General features: G+C 41.4%; 1 protein-coding gene across 3 annotated transcripts in view; it reads left to right on the top strand.

Annotated features, from left to right (window-relative positions):
• Positions 1-8143: 8143 nt before the first annotated feature.
• Positions 8144-19983, top strand: part of PDGFD (platelet derived growth factor D) — a 152668-nt gene continuing 140828 nt past the window's right edge. For 2 of the 3 annotated variants that reach the window (XM_013955996.2, XM_013955999.2), the window contains exon 1: positions 8145-8655. In XM_013955996.2, coding sequence (XP_013811450.1) covers positions 8379-8655 — 277 coding nt within the window. In that variant the 5' untranslated portion in view covers positions 8145-8378. Of the gene's footprint in view, positions 8656-19983 lie in introns of all 3 variants that reach the window. The other variant, XM_013956000.2, reaches the window with a different exon arrangement.

Genomic DNA, 19983 nt, shown 5'->3' with positions numbered 1-19983 from the left:
TACAGCTATGTGTGCTCTGCACTTCTTCAAGTCAAACCCTACTGTTCCCAGCTGGGCACCTAGAAAATGAGAAACACAGTGTCAGAAACCAGCTTTGAGAAGTCTGGTTAACATCATCTGTGTGGCGAAACAAACAGGCAGGCACAGAAATCCTTTCCTCAGTAGAGGACTCAACTGTTTTAAGGATTCAGTTTTCTTTTCCTGCCACCTCCTGCCTCACTCACTTCATAACTTTCAATTTCTGCAACTCCCAACTTCTGCACCAAATGAAGCAAAGGTTCTACAGACAATCTCCATTTTTACTGTAAAATCATGATTCATCTTCCTCATTCTGTGTACTGAATCTTCTAAAAAAAGTAGCTTGCATATCTGATATTTAAAACTTACATCCTGCATATGCAAAAGGAGGCTGAATTTCGATACACAAACCATTTTATTTCTGACATTTTTTTACTTCTGATTGCTGTGATTGCTTAGGTTGAAATTCATCTGCCCTAACTTATGTTTCCTGAAGTTAGACATCTACATCCACACTAATCACCCATATCTGTCTTATAGTCAGTCGGGAAAGAGAAAAGCCACTCCAGTGGGGGAATTCATCACATCCTGAGGTACATATGAGTAAGACGTGTTGGATGACTCACCCTCTGGTGGCACCTGTTTCTCCCACAGACTACAGAGGGAGCCTATAGTGTCTAGATCTGATTTAGCCTTCTAAGTTTTAGATGTCTATGTTTAGAGAAGATTATGCCTACCATTATTAATACAGTATATAAATACTTTAAAATGCCCACAATGACTGTAGGTGTGCACAAATCTTTCCCTTGTTTGTCTTTTTCCAACGCATGTTTTTATCTTGTTTCTCTGTTCCAGAGGCCTATGGAGAGGCCTCGGTATTTAATTTGGAAAGTACTCCTGAATGAAAATGGAGCTAGATAAATGACAAAATATATTTTACTGCACATGATACTTCCTGGAAATACATTGAATTAGCATGCTTTGTTGGGTTCTCTCCCAGGAGACTGATTTAGTCTAATGATAGTGCAAGGTCATTAGCACAGTATCAGCATAAATTCTGCTTAACCAATGCCAGGTGGCTAACTAGTTTATGTTAATGTATGGTGTGCATAAAACTGTGAACTTAACTCTTTTGTACTGCAATGTGATCCAGAAGAGTTGGGTAGCCTGAGTGTATTCCAACTAACTTGGAACCTGAGGTAAATCATTCTCACTGCTGCCCCTAAGATGAGCTGAAGAGTCTCAGGCATTGCCATCTAAAGCTGATTGGACAGAAATTTTCCTGAACAAGCTGATTTACAAACTGAAGATCTTTAAAAGAAACAATTTAAGATATGCTTAGGGTGCTTTCTCCAAGACTTACAGATCAAATCTATTTCAAAATCTGGTCTCTTATATATTGTACTCTGCTGTATATAGTTTCTATTTTCAATCTGATGTAAAATTACTTGTGCTGTATATTGCTTATTGCAAGCCTGAATTTTCCCTATCTGTAAAATGATGTTGGAAAATTCTTGAGTGGGAAAGAAGAACAGAAAACACCAAGACTGAGATTTTTGGAGAATCAGATTTAGTAAGTATTTCCACTGCACATGGGCACCCAGATCTCAAAGAGGAATAAAACTATCTGCCAAAGAAAGAAAGAAAAAAAAACCATAGTCATGACTCAGAGTTTCAAAACACTGTAGACAAGAAGATTAAGTGGTCTTTGGTAAAGCTGAAGACAAAGGATAAAAGGTAAGCTGTAACTGAGGACCAGAAGAAGATTTACATGGCTAGAAGGTTCAATCATTACAAAATCCCGAAGATCTTAGACTAAATCTCTGAAGATCTAGAGGTCTGAATAAAACAGAGGTCTTTGTACAGGGCACACATGTATGATGGCTGCTCAAAACCTCAACTCTCAAGAAACCAAAGGGGAATCTTTAATCACCAAAGGGAGGCATTTAATCTCTGACATATCTTCTCAACTGAGAATATACCGCAAAAGAGTATGATAGAGAGACAACAAGCTCATGTGCCATTTTGTGGAGCCCAGACACAAGTTATTGCTCTGAGGTTCCAGGACTGAGGTGCATTTCAGTCCTTATGACATTGCTTCATACAGTATGTTCTAGATTATTTACAAAATAATGATTTGAGAAGTTTTAAAGTATTTGCAGGTACACTGAAACTGTGGTGAAGAAGGAAAATGCTCAAGTCACATTCACTTCTCTCCCTCCTGTCCGAGAGGAGATGACATAAAATAGTCTAGAGGTGAATGTCTAGGCAGGATAACAGAGAAAACTATGCTATACTGTTCTCTGTCTCTCTAAAACAGGATGCCTTATTTCTTAAGTAATATCTACAATATTCCAAGACAGAAAACATGAATTATCATGAAAAAAATCAGTCTGAAACCTCTGATCCTACAAGTCTCATGCTACCAGTAATAAAACATTCTTGGGATTTCTTAAAATTTTAGGTAACAGTTTATTAACTCAAAAATATTATATCCAAGACAAACAAAATCTGTTTGGCCTCATTTTGACAGATGAAAGAAATAAAAAAGAGTGGTTAGGTGGAAGTGCTTGTGACTTGAAGACAGCTATTTTGTAAAGTGCAAATCATCAGTAACACGCACTTTAAAACGATTAGTTTCACAAAACTGAAAACAAAAGACCAGTCACATTGCTTAGAAAACAAAGCTTAAACACAAGTATGCACTATTATTAGGAAATGTTTAAAAACATTTTATTAGATAACTCACAATACCACTAGAACCACTATTCCACAGTTAATGACATATCGCATATAAAATGAATCCACCTTAAAAGAGAACTGAGAACAATTGAAAATTATTAAAGGGAACAAGAGCACACAAGGAGAAATGAACAGCCAGGAGAGCTAAAGACATAATAAAGACTTTTTCAAATATTCAGGGAACAAAAGTGATCCTAACAATGATAATGATGCTTATTAGGTTGATATGACAGAGAAAACACAGATCTGTTAAATAGTTGAGAAAAAAAAGCAGATTATATAATTATATTGTATGAAGTGTTCATAAAATACTTTCCAGTTCAATAGTAAGTAATGGGGTAACAGTAACTAGTCAAAGGTAGATGTTTTTAAAGTAGTAGGTTCGGATTACTTATATCCAAATATATAAAAGAATGAGCTGAGGATCCTGATAAACCATTGCTTTTATACACTGTACAAGATCCAGAGGAAAAAAGCAAATCTTTAAAAATAGTCATTAATCACTTAAATTACTTAAAAATGATGGTGCTGGATTCTCTGTCTCAAGACACTATAAAATTGAGTTTCTTCCTATTTTAAAATCAAGTTTTGATTATTTTTTTTTTCTAAAAGACACCAAGCGAGCTCTTGAGAAATTGAAGCAGGTCAGACAGCAAAACCCTTTGGCTTATTTATGCAAGAAGTCAGACTATATCATCTCAGAAAGGTCTCTTCTATCCTTAAAATGTACGAATCTGGGAACTGGGATACAGAGGAAATTCAGTCTTTTTGAAGGTTTTATTTTCTTATTAAGAAAAACTTATGAGAAAGTCAGCCCATGATTTAGAATCTAATTTAGATCTAAATGCTGGCTCTGTTGACAACAATGGAAAAATTCTTATTTAACCTCAGGAGGGCAACATTTCTTCCTTCATTGTGGTTTATAGTGTGGTTTTGGAAGTATGTCTCTCAACTTTACGTGCACACTACACTTCCAATGGCCCTGTCACTACTACCACTGGGAGAGTTTGAGTGATATGGCAGTTTCTCGAAAGGTAGTAAATGAGCCTGCTCAGCTTTGGACATCCTTTTGCCCTCCCTCCCTATGTGTGTGTCAGTGGTGCAACATTTCTCTCTAACACTTGCAGTGGAGAACTAGCCAGAAGTTGCATATAGCCAGCAAAAAGTCATTTAAGAGCTGGGAAGGGAAGCAGGGGTACAGAAAAAGGGAGACAGGCACAGTATCCCATAACAGCGCAGACACAAGAAGGAAAACCCAACTACTGCATGACTCGAAGCTGCCTGCAGCTGTTCTCAAGAATGCACCAGACTAGGGATCATGCATAGCTGGCTGCCAGAGGGAGGGCGAACAGCAGCACCATTTGCAGGTCTGTGGCCCAGATCTAACGTCCAGAGTGTCTTAATATTAGTTCCCATGAACCAATGCCAAGTTCATGGTGTGCAGCTGGTGATACCATGCAGCTCTGCCCGGGCTTTTGTCTGACAATTTGGACCCCTTAAGTGTTCAGTTGCGCCGGGGGGGTTTCTTTGTGTGTTGTTGAACTGTTGGCTGTAGCTCAAATAACAAATCTGGACCATGGATCACTGTGCTGTTCTTCTCCTCCAACTTGGTGTCCGCAGCGTACTGTGATTACCCTAGCAACATATAATGACTCTAGTCTACCTTTCCCTTGCTTTCTTTTGGTCTGTCAACATAGTTACATTCATTTATTTTTGGCTTATATTTTAGCAATTTTGAGACATTTCTCCATATTGCTCTATGCATGTCTGCTCTTTCTCAAATCACTCACAGATTATAAACGGGGGGATCATTGTCATCACTTGCCTGCCCTCCTATAAAACATATGTCACAGTGCTGACCTGAATTAACTCCTGGAAGGTGATTTTTTAGTTGCCAGTATCCAGTGAAACTGCAGAACCACCTAGAAATTTCATATCATCTGTGGTTTGTAGTATGACACGTATAAACATGCTCCCTGTCACCATCACAGAGCTTTTAGAAGTGATCAGTTGACCCCAGGAGTTCCTAAGGTACAGCTTCAAACTGATTGACTGGGTCTAGGAAAACATCAGATTTTGACTTTCAAATTTGCAGTGATGAAGAATCTACAACTTTGATAGTTCCATGGCCTCCCACACTTAAAAACATATCTTTTATTTCTAATCTTGATTTGTCTGAATCCAGCTTTTGCCTTGATATATTGCTGTCTGCTAGACTGAATACCCTTCCAGAATCAATATTCTATCTCCCATGGAAGTAGCTTCAGGCTGTGACCACTCTGATTTTCTCTTTGATAAGCTAAATGGATCGTGCTCTTTAAGTTTTTCACTGAATGTTGTGTTTCTCAACTTCTAACCAATCCTGTGGTTTTCCTCTCAGTGTTCTTCAGTTTATCATGATCCTTTTTTCAGACTGCGTTCACAGGAATGTGATGCAGCAGTCTAAGATATAGAAGAAATGCCCCTACTCTAACTGATATTCGCCTCTAAATAAATACCCACAGATCCCAGTGCTATTGCACAAGGATCATGGCTTTTGCAACTTACTCACCATATTTCCACGTTCTAAGGCATGCACGCACAGCAATTCTGCACCCCATGAACAAATTATATGCTGCAGGAGCATCTCCTAGCCAGCATATGATAACAGAGAGGGCTCACTCACTTCCTTGATAATCCATCTCTGTGACCTTTCCTGCATCAGTGTTTTCTAGGATTAACTAACTAGGATTAATCCAGTAACCATGAATGTATTTGTTCCTTATGCTCTCTACAGTCAGTGGAGAGGAACTGGAACTTCCGGAAAAAATTAATCCCATCCTAGCACAGTTGCCTAAAACTGATGGGATAAACTGCCCTCTGATTGCATCTGGTTCTCCCCAAGAACAACAATGTGACTAGCTTACACAGGGCACTTTCAGAAGACTAAAACATGGTGAGATGATGCCATCAGCACTGGGTAGCCCTGCCATTGGCTATTTTAAAACATAAGCTATGCCAGTGCTCAGCTTTACATTCTACCTGGCATCTACGTGTCTGCCTCCATATAACATTATCAGTATAAATCAGCCTATTACCTCCCCAAGCTTTTTGTCATCTTAAAATGTCATGAGTAATGACTGCATTTTTCCCAAGTCAATAATGGTTGAAAATAACCAAAAAAATAGCTTAAGTGGGGCCCTCTTACAAAGAATCCATTTACTAAGGTTTCCCTTTTTATTAAACATTTTTAAATCTGTCATTTAACGAGTTTTGAAAACAGTTAGTATGCCTGACATTCATTTCACATAAATTATATTGTGTGGTACCAAGTCAAATGCCTTATGAAAGCTGTAATTTGATGCTATTCTGTTTGTCAACCAGATTTCCAAGTTAGTATGATAAGACTTCCCAGGATGATTAGCATTAATTATATTTTTTCCTTTTAATTTGTATTAATTGAATCTCATATCAACTGTTACATTATTTTATCAAGGTCTCAGTCATGCTGACAGATCTGTAATTACCTAGGTCATCACATTTATATTATAGTAATATCCTTTTATGCAGTCCATGTCTTACTATGGGTCTTCATATAGAAATCATCTGATGCTTTAAATTATCCCAAATCCTTAGCATACATTCTAGTCAAGGTACTAGAATGTTCTCCGGAAAGCAAAGGTCCAGTGATCTGCTAATAAAACTGTCTGAGAATAATTCAAATTTATCACCTTTGGATACAGGGCTCTATGACACCCTATTATAAAGATATATATTTATAGATAGATAGATAGATAGATAGATACAGATATATACTTATAGTGAATCCAGAAGCTGTAGCAACAGCCATTGAAATGCAAGCATTTTTACAGTGGCCGACCAACGCATGTCAGTCTTACACATTCTTTCTGTCCTATCCCCAAATCTCTCTGTACGTCACATGGAAAAATCAAGGATTTCATTGCGGTGTTGTGGAAAAGGTCAGGATATTGACAACCTCCTTTTATCTTAAAAGGAGCCAGCACTTGCTCTCTGAGGTACCTGCATTCAGAAGCTGGCTAGGTAGCTGGGATCCTATTGTCATTTTGTGCTAGTTCTCCATGTTGTTATTGGAAAGAAGTAGACACTTGAAATAGACTAGATGAACACAAGACATCTTCAGAGCTCCCCCTACCTTCATTGACTGTATATCCTCTGTCTGACTTTCTGCTTGTACTAAGATGGTGGGATTGGCCACCTTCCCTCTGTCTCCCCATTTCCCCCCTGAAACGGCACCTAAAATACAGGCACATCTGCTCACAAGTGCCCTTGGTGCCTTTCCATTATCTTCCAAATGGGAGCTGGATTAGGTTTGCTGTCAGTTTGGGGGAACATGAAAGGGATAAAGAACCATGAATTATGCATAACAGAATTGCACCCTACTGGTTCCTTAAGACATACAAGATGTTTCAGTTCCATTGTCATCCTAACGTGCTCTCGGAGAAGATGTTTCATGAAGCCGGAGGCATCCTCTGAGTGTAGTAGGAACCATCTGATACTCCTGATACAGCACTGTATGGACATTCTTCTTCCACCAGTGAGGTGGTGTTTCACGTTGTGAAAAGGTCCAGCAGCATGTTATAATTTGTGAGACTGTGGCTAAGACTTTACAAAATGCCTTAAGAAATGAACTGAGTAGTTAAGGATTTATTAGAGAAATGTTATAGCCTGACTGTTTTTTCTATGACTTCACTGATTATTTTCACTGTAGCTAATGGAGGGGAAAAGAGTATTAAAACAGCAATCTGATCACAATCCCCTCACATACCTTTGGTTTAGACCTAAACTCTTCTGGGCAGCAATACAATCTTTTAGTAGGAGACCCGATTTAACGAGGGTCTAAATTAGTAGGAGTTAACTTTTTTTATAAAAAGTTTTGGACAGTTTTGGCATGACAGAAGAGCCTATATAAATTTTTCCGGGGGACAAATGTGTTTTTCTAACTTCTTCACATAGTGGTACTCCCAGAATGTGTTTTGACTAGTTCTGCTAATTTTAAGCCTCCTAGCCAGCCCCCGTGCAGCTGAGGGATTCGGCTCGCCGGACGCAGCCCAGCCCCGCGGACGACCGCGGCCCCATCAGGCCGGGGGCGAGGGGGCGGCGGGGCGGCGGGGCCCCGCTCCGCGCGGGCGGCAGCGCCGCTCCGGCTCGCCGCCTCCTCCGCGCTGCTGCCCCGCCTGCCCCGGGCCGCCCCCTGCCCGCGGGCCGCCTCTCCCTCCGCGCCCGCGGCCGCCCCGCCGCGAGTGCGGGGCGCTCCCGCCGCCCCAGACCGCGGCGGCGGCTCGTGCCGAGCGGAGCGGCGCGGAGGGGCGCGGCGCGGGCGCGGCGGCGGCGCAGCCGGCACCCGGGCGCGGAGCTCGGCGCGGCGGGCGCGGGGCAGAGCGGCTGCGGCAGCCCCCGCCGGCGGCTGCTGCCAGGGGAGGGGGCGGAGGTGACCGTCCCCGGGGTTTCTCACCTTGCAAAGTTTGGCCGCCACTAGACACGCAGCGGAAAGTTCAGCATGCAGGAAGTTTGGGGGAAGCTCGGGGAGTAACTCGGGAGCTTTCGCTGCACTTTCGGGTGTTCTTTTTTTTTCTTTTCTTTTCTTTTCTTTTTTTTTTATGCACACAACTCCCCCAAGCAAACAAGCAGCCCACAAGAACAAGCAAAACAAGTCAGGGGGGAGAGAGCGAGAGAGGAGGAAGCGCCCTCGGTGGAGAGAGCCGGGTTTCTTTGCCGAGACGCGGTCCCATTCACAGCGGATCCCAATGCAACTGCTCATCCTCCTCCTCCTCTACGCTGTAGTCTGCGCGAACTTTTGCAGCCGTCAGGGCACCACTGCCCCTGCCCAGAGCGGATCTATAAAAGCCTTGCGATCCTCTAATATCAGGCGAGATGGTAAGTGTCGCTCTGCCTCTCTTCTGTACGCTCAAGGGCTAGGTTGGCAGAGAAGCCCCCCAGACCGGCGCGCTCCCCCCCCTGCCCGCCCGGCCGGGGCGGGAGGAGGCCGGCGGGGTCGGCCCGCGCTGGCGGGGCCGGGTCGCCGGGGGGCCGGGCGGGGGGCAGCGGCCCCCAATAACTCGGGGCGACTCGGAGGAGGCTTCCTGGGGCCGAGCGGTGCCCCCCGGGCAGGGCCGGGCCGGGCCGGTGCCCCCCGGCACCGCCGAGAGCGAGCAAACACGGAGCGGGGCCCCCAGCCCCAGCTGCCAGGGGCGCACACGGGGGACGGGACGGGACGGGACGGGACGGGGGGCTTGGCGGCCCCGCTGGGCGCGGGGCAGCTGCGCGGAGCCCCTCGGGGGAGGGGGGCGCGAGGCGCGCGGGCGGCGACCGTTGGGCCCTGGGGTGCCCCTGAGGCAGCGGCGGCGGCGCCGCCCGCGGCCGCGCAGCGCCTCTCCCGTCCCCCGCGGTCGTATCGCCCCGCCGACCCCGCTGGGGGCTTCCTCCCCTTGCGCCCCCCGCCACGGAGCCCAGCCGCCGAGCCGGGGGCTCCGGCACCCCGGTGGAGGGAGGGGCCGGGTTTAGCCGTGGTGTCCCCAGAGGGCGAGCGCCGAGCCTGGTGGCAGCGGTGCTGAGGGGACGGGGGTGCCCAGGGGCGGGGAGGGCCGGGGAGTCAGGCACCGTCTGCACGGTAAAAACAGGGGTTTCATCCTCGGTGCTTCGGTGCCCGCTTCCCGCCGCCAGCTCCGCAGGATGGTCGCCTCGGAAGCTCGCGCACCGTCGAGGGCCTGCGCGTAGCTGTGTGGGACGCAAGTGCCTCAAGTGCGGGATCAGTGCGGCCGCGCGCTGCGGCCCAGTGATGGATGAATGTGGAGACTGCCTAAAAATAACACCGCTGAAGTGATGCGCTTTTGAGTCCACTTGTTCATGGTTAAAGATAAAGCCAAGTCTTCTGGTGTGGGAAGGGTGATGACCCTCTGGTCTGGAAACAGCCTGTTGCGTTCAGACTCCATGTAAGAGGTCCTGCTTTGACGCATCTCACTATAACTTCCTGCAGAGGGAAATGCAAGATGTTCTCCCTGAAAATGAACAGAGTTAAATTTGGCCCTAAAGTCTCCCAGTTGCCAGAATTTGTGTTTTTTATAAACCCTTTTTAAAAATCCAATCACTTGAACTGAGACATTTCCAAGATTGCACTCTGCATTTGCCAGTGTTTATTTTTCAGTGTGTATACAATGTGTGTAATGGGTGTATAGTTAATTTAGGAAGATGTTTTTGTTTCAGCTTTGGAACCATATTAAATTCTATAATCTTTTGTATGCATTTCCTAGTAACAGGAAGGCATAGAGAAGGTGAAGGGATTCTTTAGAGCTGAGATTGTCTGGAAACAACACAGAATTGCAGTTATTTCTGTCCCTGAAATCAAATTGAATCTAATACAAAATGTATGTGTTTTTAGTAAGTTCATGCATCCATTATTTCTGTTTCATCCTTTAAACTATTGCATATTTTATCAAGCTTCATGACTTGTTAGCCTGCAATCTTAAACTTCTCAAGAACAGACTATCTCTGAACTAAGCTAAGAGAGCTTCCTTCAAAGTCAAGCTCCAAACAAGTTTTTTCATGGAAGACTGCAATGATTTACTTGAAACTTCAAAATATGCTTTATTCTGATTTCCTCTTCAGAATCAATGAAGAAATCAGTAACCCCATAATAGCTTATTACCAGTGTGGTGGGGGAGTGTTTTACTCCACAGAAGAACACTTTCTGTAGTGACGTTGCTTCTTATCTTGCAGTGCCCAAGAAGAAGAAGTCTATGTGAAATGATTAGTAAATTGCTTTCTTCCCTGTTGTGATTATTTAACTTTATGATTAAGCTTTGTACCTTTAAAACTAGCTTCCACAACTGCTAATGACTAAACTTGCTGGGTACCAGGTGTTCCGGTACTGTGGTATTTGAAAACAGCAGATGTACATGAGATTGCTTGTTACTTTTGGTAGTCAGTCCCACAGCCACAGCCACAGCAGAGCGCACCCCCACACAAGTCAGACACCTTTGCAGTCCTCCTGCAGATGTGATCCATGCAATGAGTAGGTAATCCAGATATTTCCGAGGAACCCACATGCAGGACCCCTAGCAAACAAGCAATTGCAGCCTTGCTCTCTCCTTGCACTGGGAAATCCAGGAGGTGCTGTTTCTCTGCAAAGGACAGAGTGTTCTGGTAGTGCCAGTGGAGCTGGTCACAACATCTAAAGCAGGTCAGTTCCTGGTAGGCATGATTTTACTCAAATGAACAGAACCGTTGCTTGAGTTTGTTGACTGAAAGTCTGATTTGTGCAGCCAAAGGTTATGAGCTGTATTCCGAGTGTTGAATGCATGTGACCAGCTCACAAACAAAGTGTTTATAGACTGTATTTGGCTATAGGCCACTAAACGTATTTCTGTATTTTATAATTTTCGGTGGTGTTCGTGCCTTGTTTTAGTCTGAGATGCTGATATGGAATACCATTAAAGACATGGGGATTGCATTGCTGAGAGAGACAAACAGTATTTTTTGCTTTGTAAATATTTGCAAATGTAACAATTCAGAATAGGATCTAAGAGTACACAATGCACTGGGGGTAATATGTTCCAACAGTGTTTCTCAAAATGCACAGCAGGGATAAAAACTAATTTAATATTATGTTCTGGGTTGATGATCATGATTATTATGTTGTGGAATTAAGAGAGATACTGAAGAGGAAGTCAGGTCCCTTCACCTCTTAAAAAAAATATTGTATCTTGGCAAGTCCAAGACCACCTGCACATTTTATTAAAAAAGAAAACAGTCCTTTGGATTCCAGTTTTATGTTACCTCCAAGGAGGATAAATTAGTGATACTGAATACACAGAGTTTTAATATGGAGGCTTGGTGTTGCTTCTGGCCAAAACAACCCTTTATACTGTGCAAGATTCAGGATTGTCTTTCTTCTTTTAGCCTAAAAGAGGTTGGCCTATTTGTAATTGCACTTAGCTATGACTAAAGTTGCTCTGGAAAGAAATTTACAGATGAAGGGCAACAGATACAAAAAAGTGTTATTTAATGATTACCAAACCTAACCAGACTGTATTTCCTGCTGAAGATATTAAGAGTATAAATAACCTGCTTACAAGACACATCCTTCTGTCCTAATTGAAGGACAGACGTTGATGACTCAGCTGTCCAGTTCAGCAGCAATCAATTTTTAAAACTGTCCTGTTGCCAGCCACATTTATAGTGCACATAATGGTATTTATTTAAAGTGTTTGTTTATGTCATTATCTGTTAAGTCCTTTGAAGTTCATCAGAATAACACATAGAGGGCTTTCCAGATGATACCATCATTCTCTTTGCCTCAGTTTCCCAATCTGCAGTATTGGTAATATTGCCTAAAATAAGTCTGATGATACTTTTTTTTCCTGATATTTTGGTTGTCTATGTGTAGTTGTAGATGTCTGTGGAGATTAAAAGTGCTAAATAATATTATTTACTTATTGAAACACCAATTGTTCATCCGCATCTGTTACTGAAAAAATATTTGTATGAATGCTTAGTCTAGGTAGGTATGCCTACTCTACATACTCGGATTAAGCATCACTATGCATATTTTAAACTTTAAAATCCAAAGGTTAAAGAAAAGGCAGAATGGAACAGATAGCATAGTGTCAAATCATTTCAGTATGTAAACAATGGAAAGTCATGTATATTCAGTATATTCTGAAGTTGATTTGAAACCATAACATCAGACTGCTTGAGATAAGATTATAGTCCCTGTGGTTTTCATTTTGAATCCAAAAAATAAGAATTACTAAACTTTAGTTTGCTTGTGCATCACCAACATAAAAAGAAAAATTGTACTTTATCGTTGTGGGGAAATGGCAACAGCTTTTGGCTCTATGATGGCCTGTGCAAAGGGCTGTGTGCCATTAACTCTACCTTTCCCTTTCCTGTATTGTCCAGTGCCTAAACACAGGGAAAAGCTTTTGATAATGTGAGCAGTGTTCTCTCACTAAATAGGTGTTAACTGTGCTTTTGGGAAAAGACAAGAATGGATCTTTCTCATACCACTTTAAAATGGCTCTCGTACCACTAGTGGTATATGAACCTCAATTTCGGAATGCATTTATTGAGTTCTTCAATAATAGGGTTGTATATATATTTTATAGGACTCTGGTAACATGAAACTGTGTCAACTGGAAAATAGCTAAAAGTTATTTGCTTTCATAAGTCTGATTTTTCTGAATGTTTTTATGACTTCTGTAGAAAATGTATATTCTGGTCTTCATCAGATTAAAAAAAAAAATAGTAATTTGCCTGTACTACACTTTGTCTACAGTTGTTGAACTTTGATGATGTCTCTTATCTGTATAATTAACTGTTTAGACTGAAATAACAAAGGATATTACCTGAGAATTACAACTCTGACTCAGCAGCAATCAGAATGGTGGAGTTCTTCCAAGGAGCTTTAAGACATGTTTTATCAGGTAGATATGTAACATGTAGTGGAAGCCCCTTCATTTGTAAGCTCCCCAGCTAGTGTCTCAACACTTTTAATTTCTTTTTGTTAAAATATATTTGTACAAGACTTAATTAAACCAATTAAATATTAGAAAGCTTACAGGGAAGACTTGATAATTCTATTGCTTTGATTCTTAGAAACTGAGTAATGCTGAAATTCTAAAATATTGGGGGGTTTTTTCACTGTGATCCCACAGAGAGGTTGTGTTTTATAAAACACCTTGGAATAGGCATAAATACGAAAATTACAGGGAATTATTAGTGCCCTGATTATGCAATAAAACTCTTCATATGCTTAGCTTTGAGCATCTAAGTAATTCCATTAAAGTCAAGTATTTCAGTCCTGCAGGAGTCTATAATAACGAAGCTCTGAGAGTATATTTCAAAGTATAACTGTCTGGTTAAGCTAATTGTAGCTTACAATGATGCAAGAGTACAAGTATTTGCAGAACTTGTCTAATATTCTGTTAAATATAGAGACATTTAATGTGTAATACAGTCACACATAATATAGAATGTATATTTTATATATTATGTATTACAGTATGTTATATATGCACATATATAATACATAAATCAGAGGACACAAGTACAGGGAAATGAAAATAGGCACACCAAATATAACTGGTTGCCAAATTAGCCTTAAAGTCATAAAAAAATTGTACTCAGTGAATTTTTTTGGAATACTGGAAAAAAAAAAAAAGGCGTAGTATCACTTGTCAAAGTCCTAGTCGAAGAGTGAATTGTAAGACAAACATTTGGTCTTAACTATTCCAGGTGGTTAAGATTCTCATTGCATTCTGTCTTGAGCATTGTAACTTATGGAATCTGATTTGAAAGCAAAAGTTATTTTTAAAGATGTTGTTTGCCAGCTTTCCAGGTTGCAAGTAGAAGTTCTGAAAGTTTACATGCTATTACATTTTTATTAAGTAAAAAGGAATTTACAGTGAAAGGGATTATCCAAGACAGGTATTCTCTCAACAAAATAATTGACAGATTCACTATGTTACATTGCCGGCACGCTTTCCTTGGACTAAATGTAAATATTACGTAAAAGAAAGAACTCTGCAAAATGTATATTATTTATACAGCAAGAAACCCCTTTGGGAAACAGTAAATTAGAAGGATAGGGAATGGCCTTCATTTTGTAACGCTGATTGTAGTATATATACAAAAGATGCAGCAGAAGTCTGTATTTGTTATGCTCCAGACTTTTCATATGAATAGTTGTGTTTATATTAAAATGTATCTGCAGCAGATTATAGATTGACCCTCTTTAACAGCAAATAAAGTAGCTTGCAGGGCTGGCTCTAAACACAAGCAAAGGCAGCAGATGCCTAAGACATCAGAGTCCTGAAGGCCACCAGACGACCAGGTCCTTGTTGCCTGCACAGCGATAACACATCTCCTGCTGCTGACAGAGGGGTAGGGCTATGAGGAATATGGCAGCGGTCACCTTTCCCATCTCTTCCAACCCTTTGTCCATTTTTCCCACTTTCCCCCCTTTTCCCATCCACAGCAGTAGCAGGAACGTCAGGCCTGATTCTTCCACATCTCTGTTCCCAGCTGTGTCCCTTCTTGCCCGGTCCCCCATTCCTTGTATAACAATGCTCAGTTTTGCCTACCCAGCTGAGAAGCCTTGAGTTAGCTCTGAGTGTTCATAGCGAGTTCCCAACGCTAAAGAGGGGCTGTCTGCCCCTACCTACTGTGGCTCCTGAGGACCCATGGAGATCTGGCTCTAGGTCTTAAGTCCTAGAGTGCCTAGAAATGGGTCTTAAAAAATAGTATGAGGGCTCTGTGCTGGCGTTCTGTGCAATAAGAATTTACCCAATAATGTAGGAAAAGATACCAGTACTCACTTTAGTTGGTTGACTGGAGCTGTATCCAAGAATGGCCTCCAGAAAACCTGCTAGGCTGATTACATTATATCACATTTTGGATAAAGGAGGCCACTTATATTACTGCTTCTGGTGAAGATCTCAGGCTAAAATATTGGAATGGGTTAGGTTACTTGGCAGTTTGTTTCAAATCAATCTCCTGTTTACAAAGCTAAGGAAATGTCCTGTTTACAGTGTCAAACTGGCTAGATTTTCTTTTGGGAGTATGGGTTTGGCTCTAACGTTTTTGGTAGGGAATAAATACTACATGATTTTGAGCTTCCTATTGTACTTGAGTAATCTGCAGTTTCGTGCTTCCTTTTTGATCTCTGTCCCACGCTGTGAAGGCCAACATCCCATATTTTTGCTTTGGCAGTCAGAGCTCCGTGTACTTGGAGATGGTGCAGGACAACACACTTTTACCTTCTGTACAAACTTCCTGCCAATGTATTTTAGCCCTGCTGTGCTTTGGGACTTGATGATGTTAAACTCTACAAAAATATTTATTAAACATTAGGTCTGTGAAAAACTTGAAAAATAGCAGGCTTGACCTTCGTTGCACTGAAATCAATGACAAAACTGTTATCAGCTCTCATTGCATTAGGGTTTGGCTCACTGTTGGCATTAATTAATATAGGATGAAAAAAAGCTTAGGAGTTTAGTGATGAGTTTATTATGTAGGTGAATTTTAGAATACTCACATTTAAGATACTCGGTGTTTGTGTGCTGAAAAAAAATCCTTTGCACTGTTGATGAAGGAGAAACTGATGTAGCTACACATCTTGTAGCAAAAGCACAGAACAGGACCTTATGGGTGCAATGAGTCCAGTTGTTTTTTGTCCTATACTGATAAACGTGTGTGTAATCCATAGGATATCCTACAGGAGACTTCAGCTGCAGTGCATTTCTAAACAAAACCTTTAGGAAACCTGTCTGTATTTTTCGGTGTCTTTCATTGTTTCTGTTTGTTTTTTAGTTTAAAGAGGCTCAAAGTGTAATATGCGTGGGTTTTGGTATTGTTTTTTCTTGGATCAGCTGCAGAAGACTTTGCTCATAGTTGAGTGTTTTTGTAATCTGATGTGACTTTAAATAAAAGTGGATTGAGGATAAGGCATCAAGTTAGGGACTAGTTAGGGAAAAGGCATATAAGTAAATACATAACATGTTGATTACACAAAATACTGTGGTATTTGTGAACTGTTTTTATACCCTCGTGCGCTTAATTTTGCAACCAGAAATTTGCTTGAAAGATAAGCCTTTTGCTTCAGCAAACCTGTGACAGCAGTGTTGCATGAAAACAGCAAGTAGGTGGTAATAATGCCTTTCGATTCAATGCCATTCTGTGTGGAAATGGACCAACACAGCTCCTTAATCACAATGTATCAGCAGGGATAAACGCTGATAGGAATGATTCCACTAACACATCAGGATTTTGGCTAAAGAGTTTAAAACCTCATCACAGAAGCCTATGGAGAATTTGCTGCTTTGAGATAAATAGAAAGGACCAAAGTTACTGTATTCTCACTATTTCTTTTCCTGGATCAGGTTGTAGGCCTGTTCCCTTGCTGCTGCAAATCACATTCACATTGCTATGTTAGGTTGCTCATGAGGACCATTTCAGTGATCCTTGCACGGAAGTGCTGTATCCATGTCAACACAGTGGGATGTTGGTTTGCTTCCTTCCTGTCCATACTGTGTGACCTGGGCTTCCTAAACCCATGTGCCAGCGTATATCACTATTGTTGCTGATAAGGTGACTGTGTAGGCATGAGGGAAAGATATTCTTTGTTCCGTCCATCTTCAGAAGAGCTGGGGAACAGTTATTTGCCTGGATAGGCTTGGCGTTATTTTTGTTTGTAAGTGACACTTGTCACCCAGGAGAGCTTAGTGACACACTATGCATTTCTCACCAGTCACCATTATTCATAAGATCCTGAAAAGCGGGAGATGAAGTTAACCTTACCTCCTAGGAAAGAGATGAAATTCTCCCATCATATGGCTGCTGCCAGTGTATATGTGATCTGCTTTATATATTTTTAGCACTTGCAGATGTGAACATCCAAAACCAGTGCGCTGACCATGCACATTATATTTACCTGACAGTGCACTCAGGGGTATCATGAATGGTGCCTTTGGGGAACAAACGCTAGCGGGGAAGCCTCGTGACAATCTCACCTTTGCAGTGCTCTTGAGTTATTCTGAGGTGCCTTGTGTCTGTCCTTAGACCTGTGTGGCAGAGCCATGTTACAAGCCCGTCCCCCTACATGCAGCCTGCATCCCAACAGGCTTACGGGGGTAATTCATTCAGCCACACGACTGTGTGGAAACAAGAGCCACACCAGGAAGGAAATTCGCTCACCCCACAGAGGAACTTTATGCTATATTCTGGTATAGCTTTGAGTATGGATCCAGAACCTGCATCATTCCCAAGTGATACGCAGAGAGGGAGCTAAAGGGGACCAGCATAGGTATTCAACCGTCTCTCTCCCCACTCCTCTACCACTCACAACATGCATCATAGGCCTTCCCAGTGCAATGTCCATGAAACTGACACCATTTTTACCCTTGGCAGTAGTAGTGTATGGTGATACCTTGTGCTTTGCTGCAGGGGTCAAGCCCAGACAACATGAACAGTCAAAAGTATCCCCCGCCAACACTCATTAGCACATTGACAAAGGACTAAAGATACTTAGCAGGGCGCAGCATTCCTTAAAATACTGAGACCTTGGTGTCTGAGTTGTCCTACCTCCTGTCCGCTTTCCTTCTCATAGCTACCATTGCTTTTGCAGCCTAAGAGCTGTGTGAGGGACTGAGGTAAAATAGCAGGAGATGTGGATAGCCATTTTGGGCAACAGAGAATCATGCAAAAGAGTCGTTCTATAGCATGCGTAAAAGGCAGATGTCTTGGCTTTCGCATGCTTTTGTGAAAATAACTCCTATGGAGTAGAATTAAAATGGCAATCCCTTCTCCAAAGAAACCTGAGAACAAAGTACACAAGGCTGCTATCCTGGTTTTTGTTTCTTTGGATGTGCCTTGGATTTGGTTGCATCTAATGCATAAAGAAATACAGAAGAGCAATGAAAAGGAAATAATAATGATATGTTGGCTCAGTTTATTTTTATCTGATGATTGATTTTAAAGTCTTTTTAATCAATACATACAGAATATTTTTTAAAGCTTGCAGTTCCTGCTTTAATTTTTGTACAAGGATCTTGGCTCAAAATTTCCTTCTCCAGCCTTGCTATGACAATGCTGTTTTCTGAAGCTACTCTTTTTTGTGCCATCGTCAACTTTTGTAGGACCTGAAGTCAGATCTTGTCAGGTAAATTGCTTTTCCGCTTACCTTAGGCAAGACATTAGTCAGAATATTGACTGTGTAAAGAAGTGTCACCTATTTTTCTTTTCAGAAGAGAGATGGAAAATATTTCCATATGTGTTTTTGCAGTGAAGTAATTGCAAATTTATGTACATATTGTTGTAGTTTGGACAAGATATTTCTAGCACTTCATTTTCAAAAAGGCCTTCGTAGATGATTGGCCAAACCAGAACAGAAATACTCAGAGCTGCCTAGTTTCTTTTTAGAGACAGTAGCCAACCTGTGGTAACCTGATAGTGCTTCTGTTTCTCTTCTGTTCACGTGGGTAGGAGATAACCATTTCCCTTGTTTATTTGTTAGAAGTCAATACCATTTGTCTTTCATTTTATTTTTACTGTGACTAAAGCAAAAAGCCTGTAGTCAAGGGATAAACTACAACAAACTCCACAGTATTATCACTGCTTTGTTGTTTTTATGGTCTCATCAGTTTTAAATCTTTTAAAATGAACAGATAAAATAGATCAGATGCCAGATTCTGAGCATTTGAATCCAGGCAGTTCTTTAAATTGATTATGACAGACATTTTTACCTTATGAAGCAACAGTTGGCAGAGGTTTTCAGAAGGTGTAAATGGGTCTGCTGAAAGAACTGTTGAGAAGAAATCCAAGAAGATCCCAGTAGGGACGTTACTTTTATAAGAAAGCTACATGCCACATCTGAGATAGACCTTGCTTATTTATGATGGATACTAGTAAAGAATTCATACCCGTAATGGTTGCTGAATGATTTCTCATGGAAGGCCCTTTTTTTTTTGCTGTACATATGCATGAATCCTGTCAAAAAGTTGGCAATTTTTGACTTTTCAGTGCTGCAATCTAAAGCCCAGAAAAACAAAATTGAAAATAGACTTGCAATACTGGAAGCTGCGATTTCTGGTACCTTTCCAATCATTGTATTTAGTATATTGAAAATGAAGCACTGCCCTCAAATCCTTAGCCAGATATTTGCCCTTATAGGCAAATTCTAACTGAAAGCAACCAAAAAAAAAAGGAAGAAAAAAGGAGATTTTAGCAAGAGGCTTTTTCATGTCAGTTCCTGCCAAGAAGAAAAGCATTGACAGACATGGCAAAGCATGTGGTATCAACCTGAAACATGTTTTAAAAATGGAATTAAAAGTCACATTCGGTATGAAATGAAACTGACTGCAGTCTTACTAAATGTACAAAATAAAATGAAAGAACTAAAAATGTCACCTTTCATTTTGTTAGATTCATTGCTGGATCTTGTGACAACTGTAGACAAAGCAATATTCAGAGATAGTGTCATTTAATTTTTTCAGTGTCTTGTTACAGGATAACTATCATTTTTTTGTCATATAATGCAAGCTCTGACTTCGGGGTTTATAAAATATAATAAACCCCCAAATGTTGTTCTAATGTACTGTTAAGTAGCAAATACAAGCAAGTTTCTTAGCTTCTTTAAAAAATTCCCATCAGCCTTAAATCAGTGAGGTGAGAAGTCAGAGCTCCAAAGCTTTCTCCAGTTGATATGGG

Source organism: Apteryx mantelli, chromosome 1 (assembly GCF_036417845.1).
Source record: "Apteryx mantelli isolate bAptMan1 chromosome 1, bAptMan1.hap1, whole genome shotgun sequence".
In the NCBI taxonomy this organism is placed as follows: domain Eukaryota; kingdom Metazoa; phylum Chordata; class Aves; order Apterygiformes; family Apterygidae; genus Apteryx; species Apteryx mantelli.
Note: the sequence above shows the minus strand (reverse complement) of the source record. Positions and strands in the feature narration are given on the sequence as shown.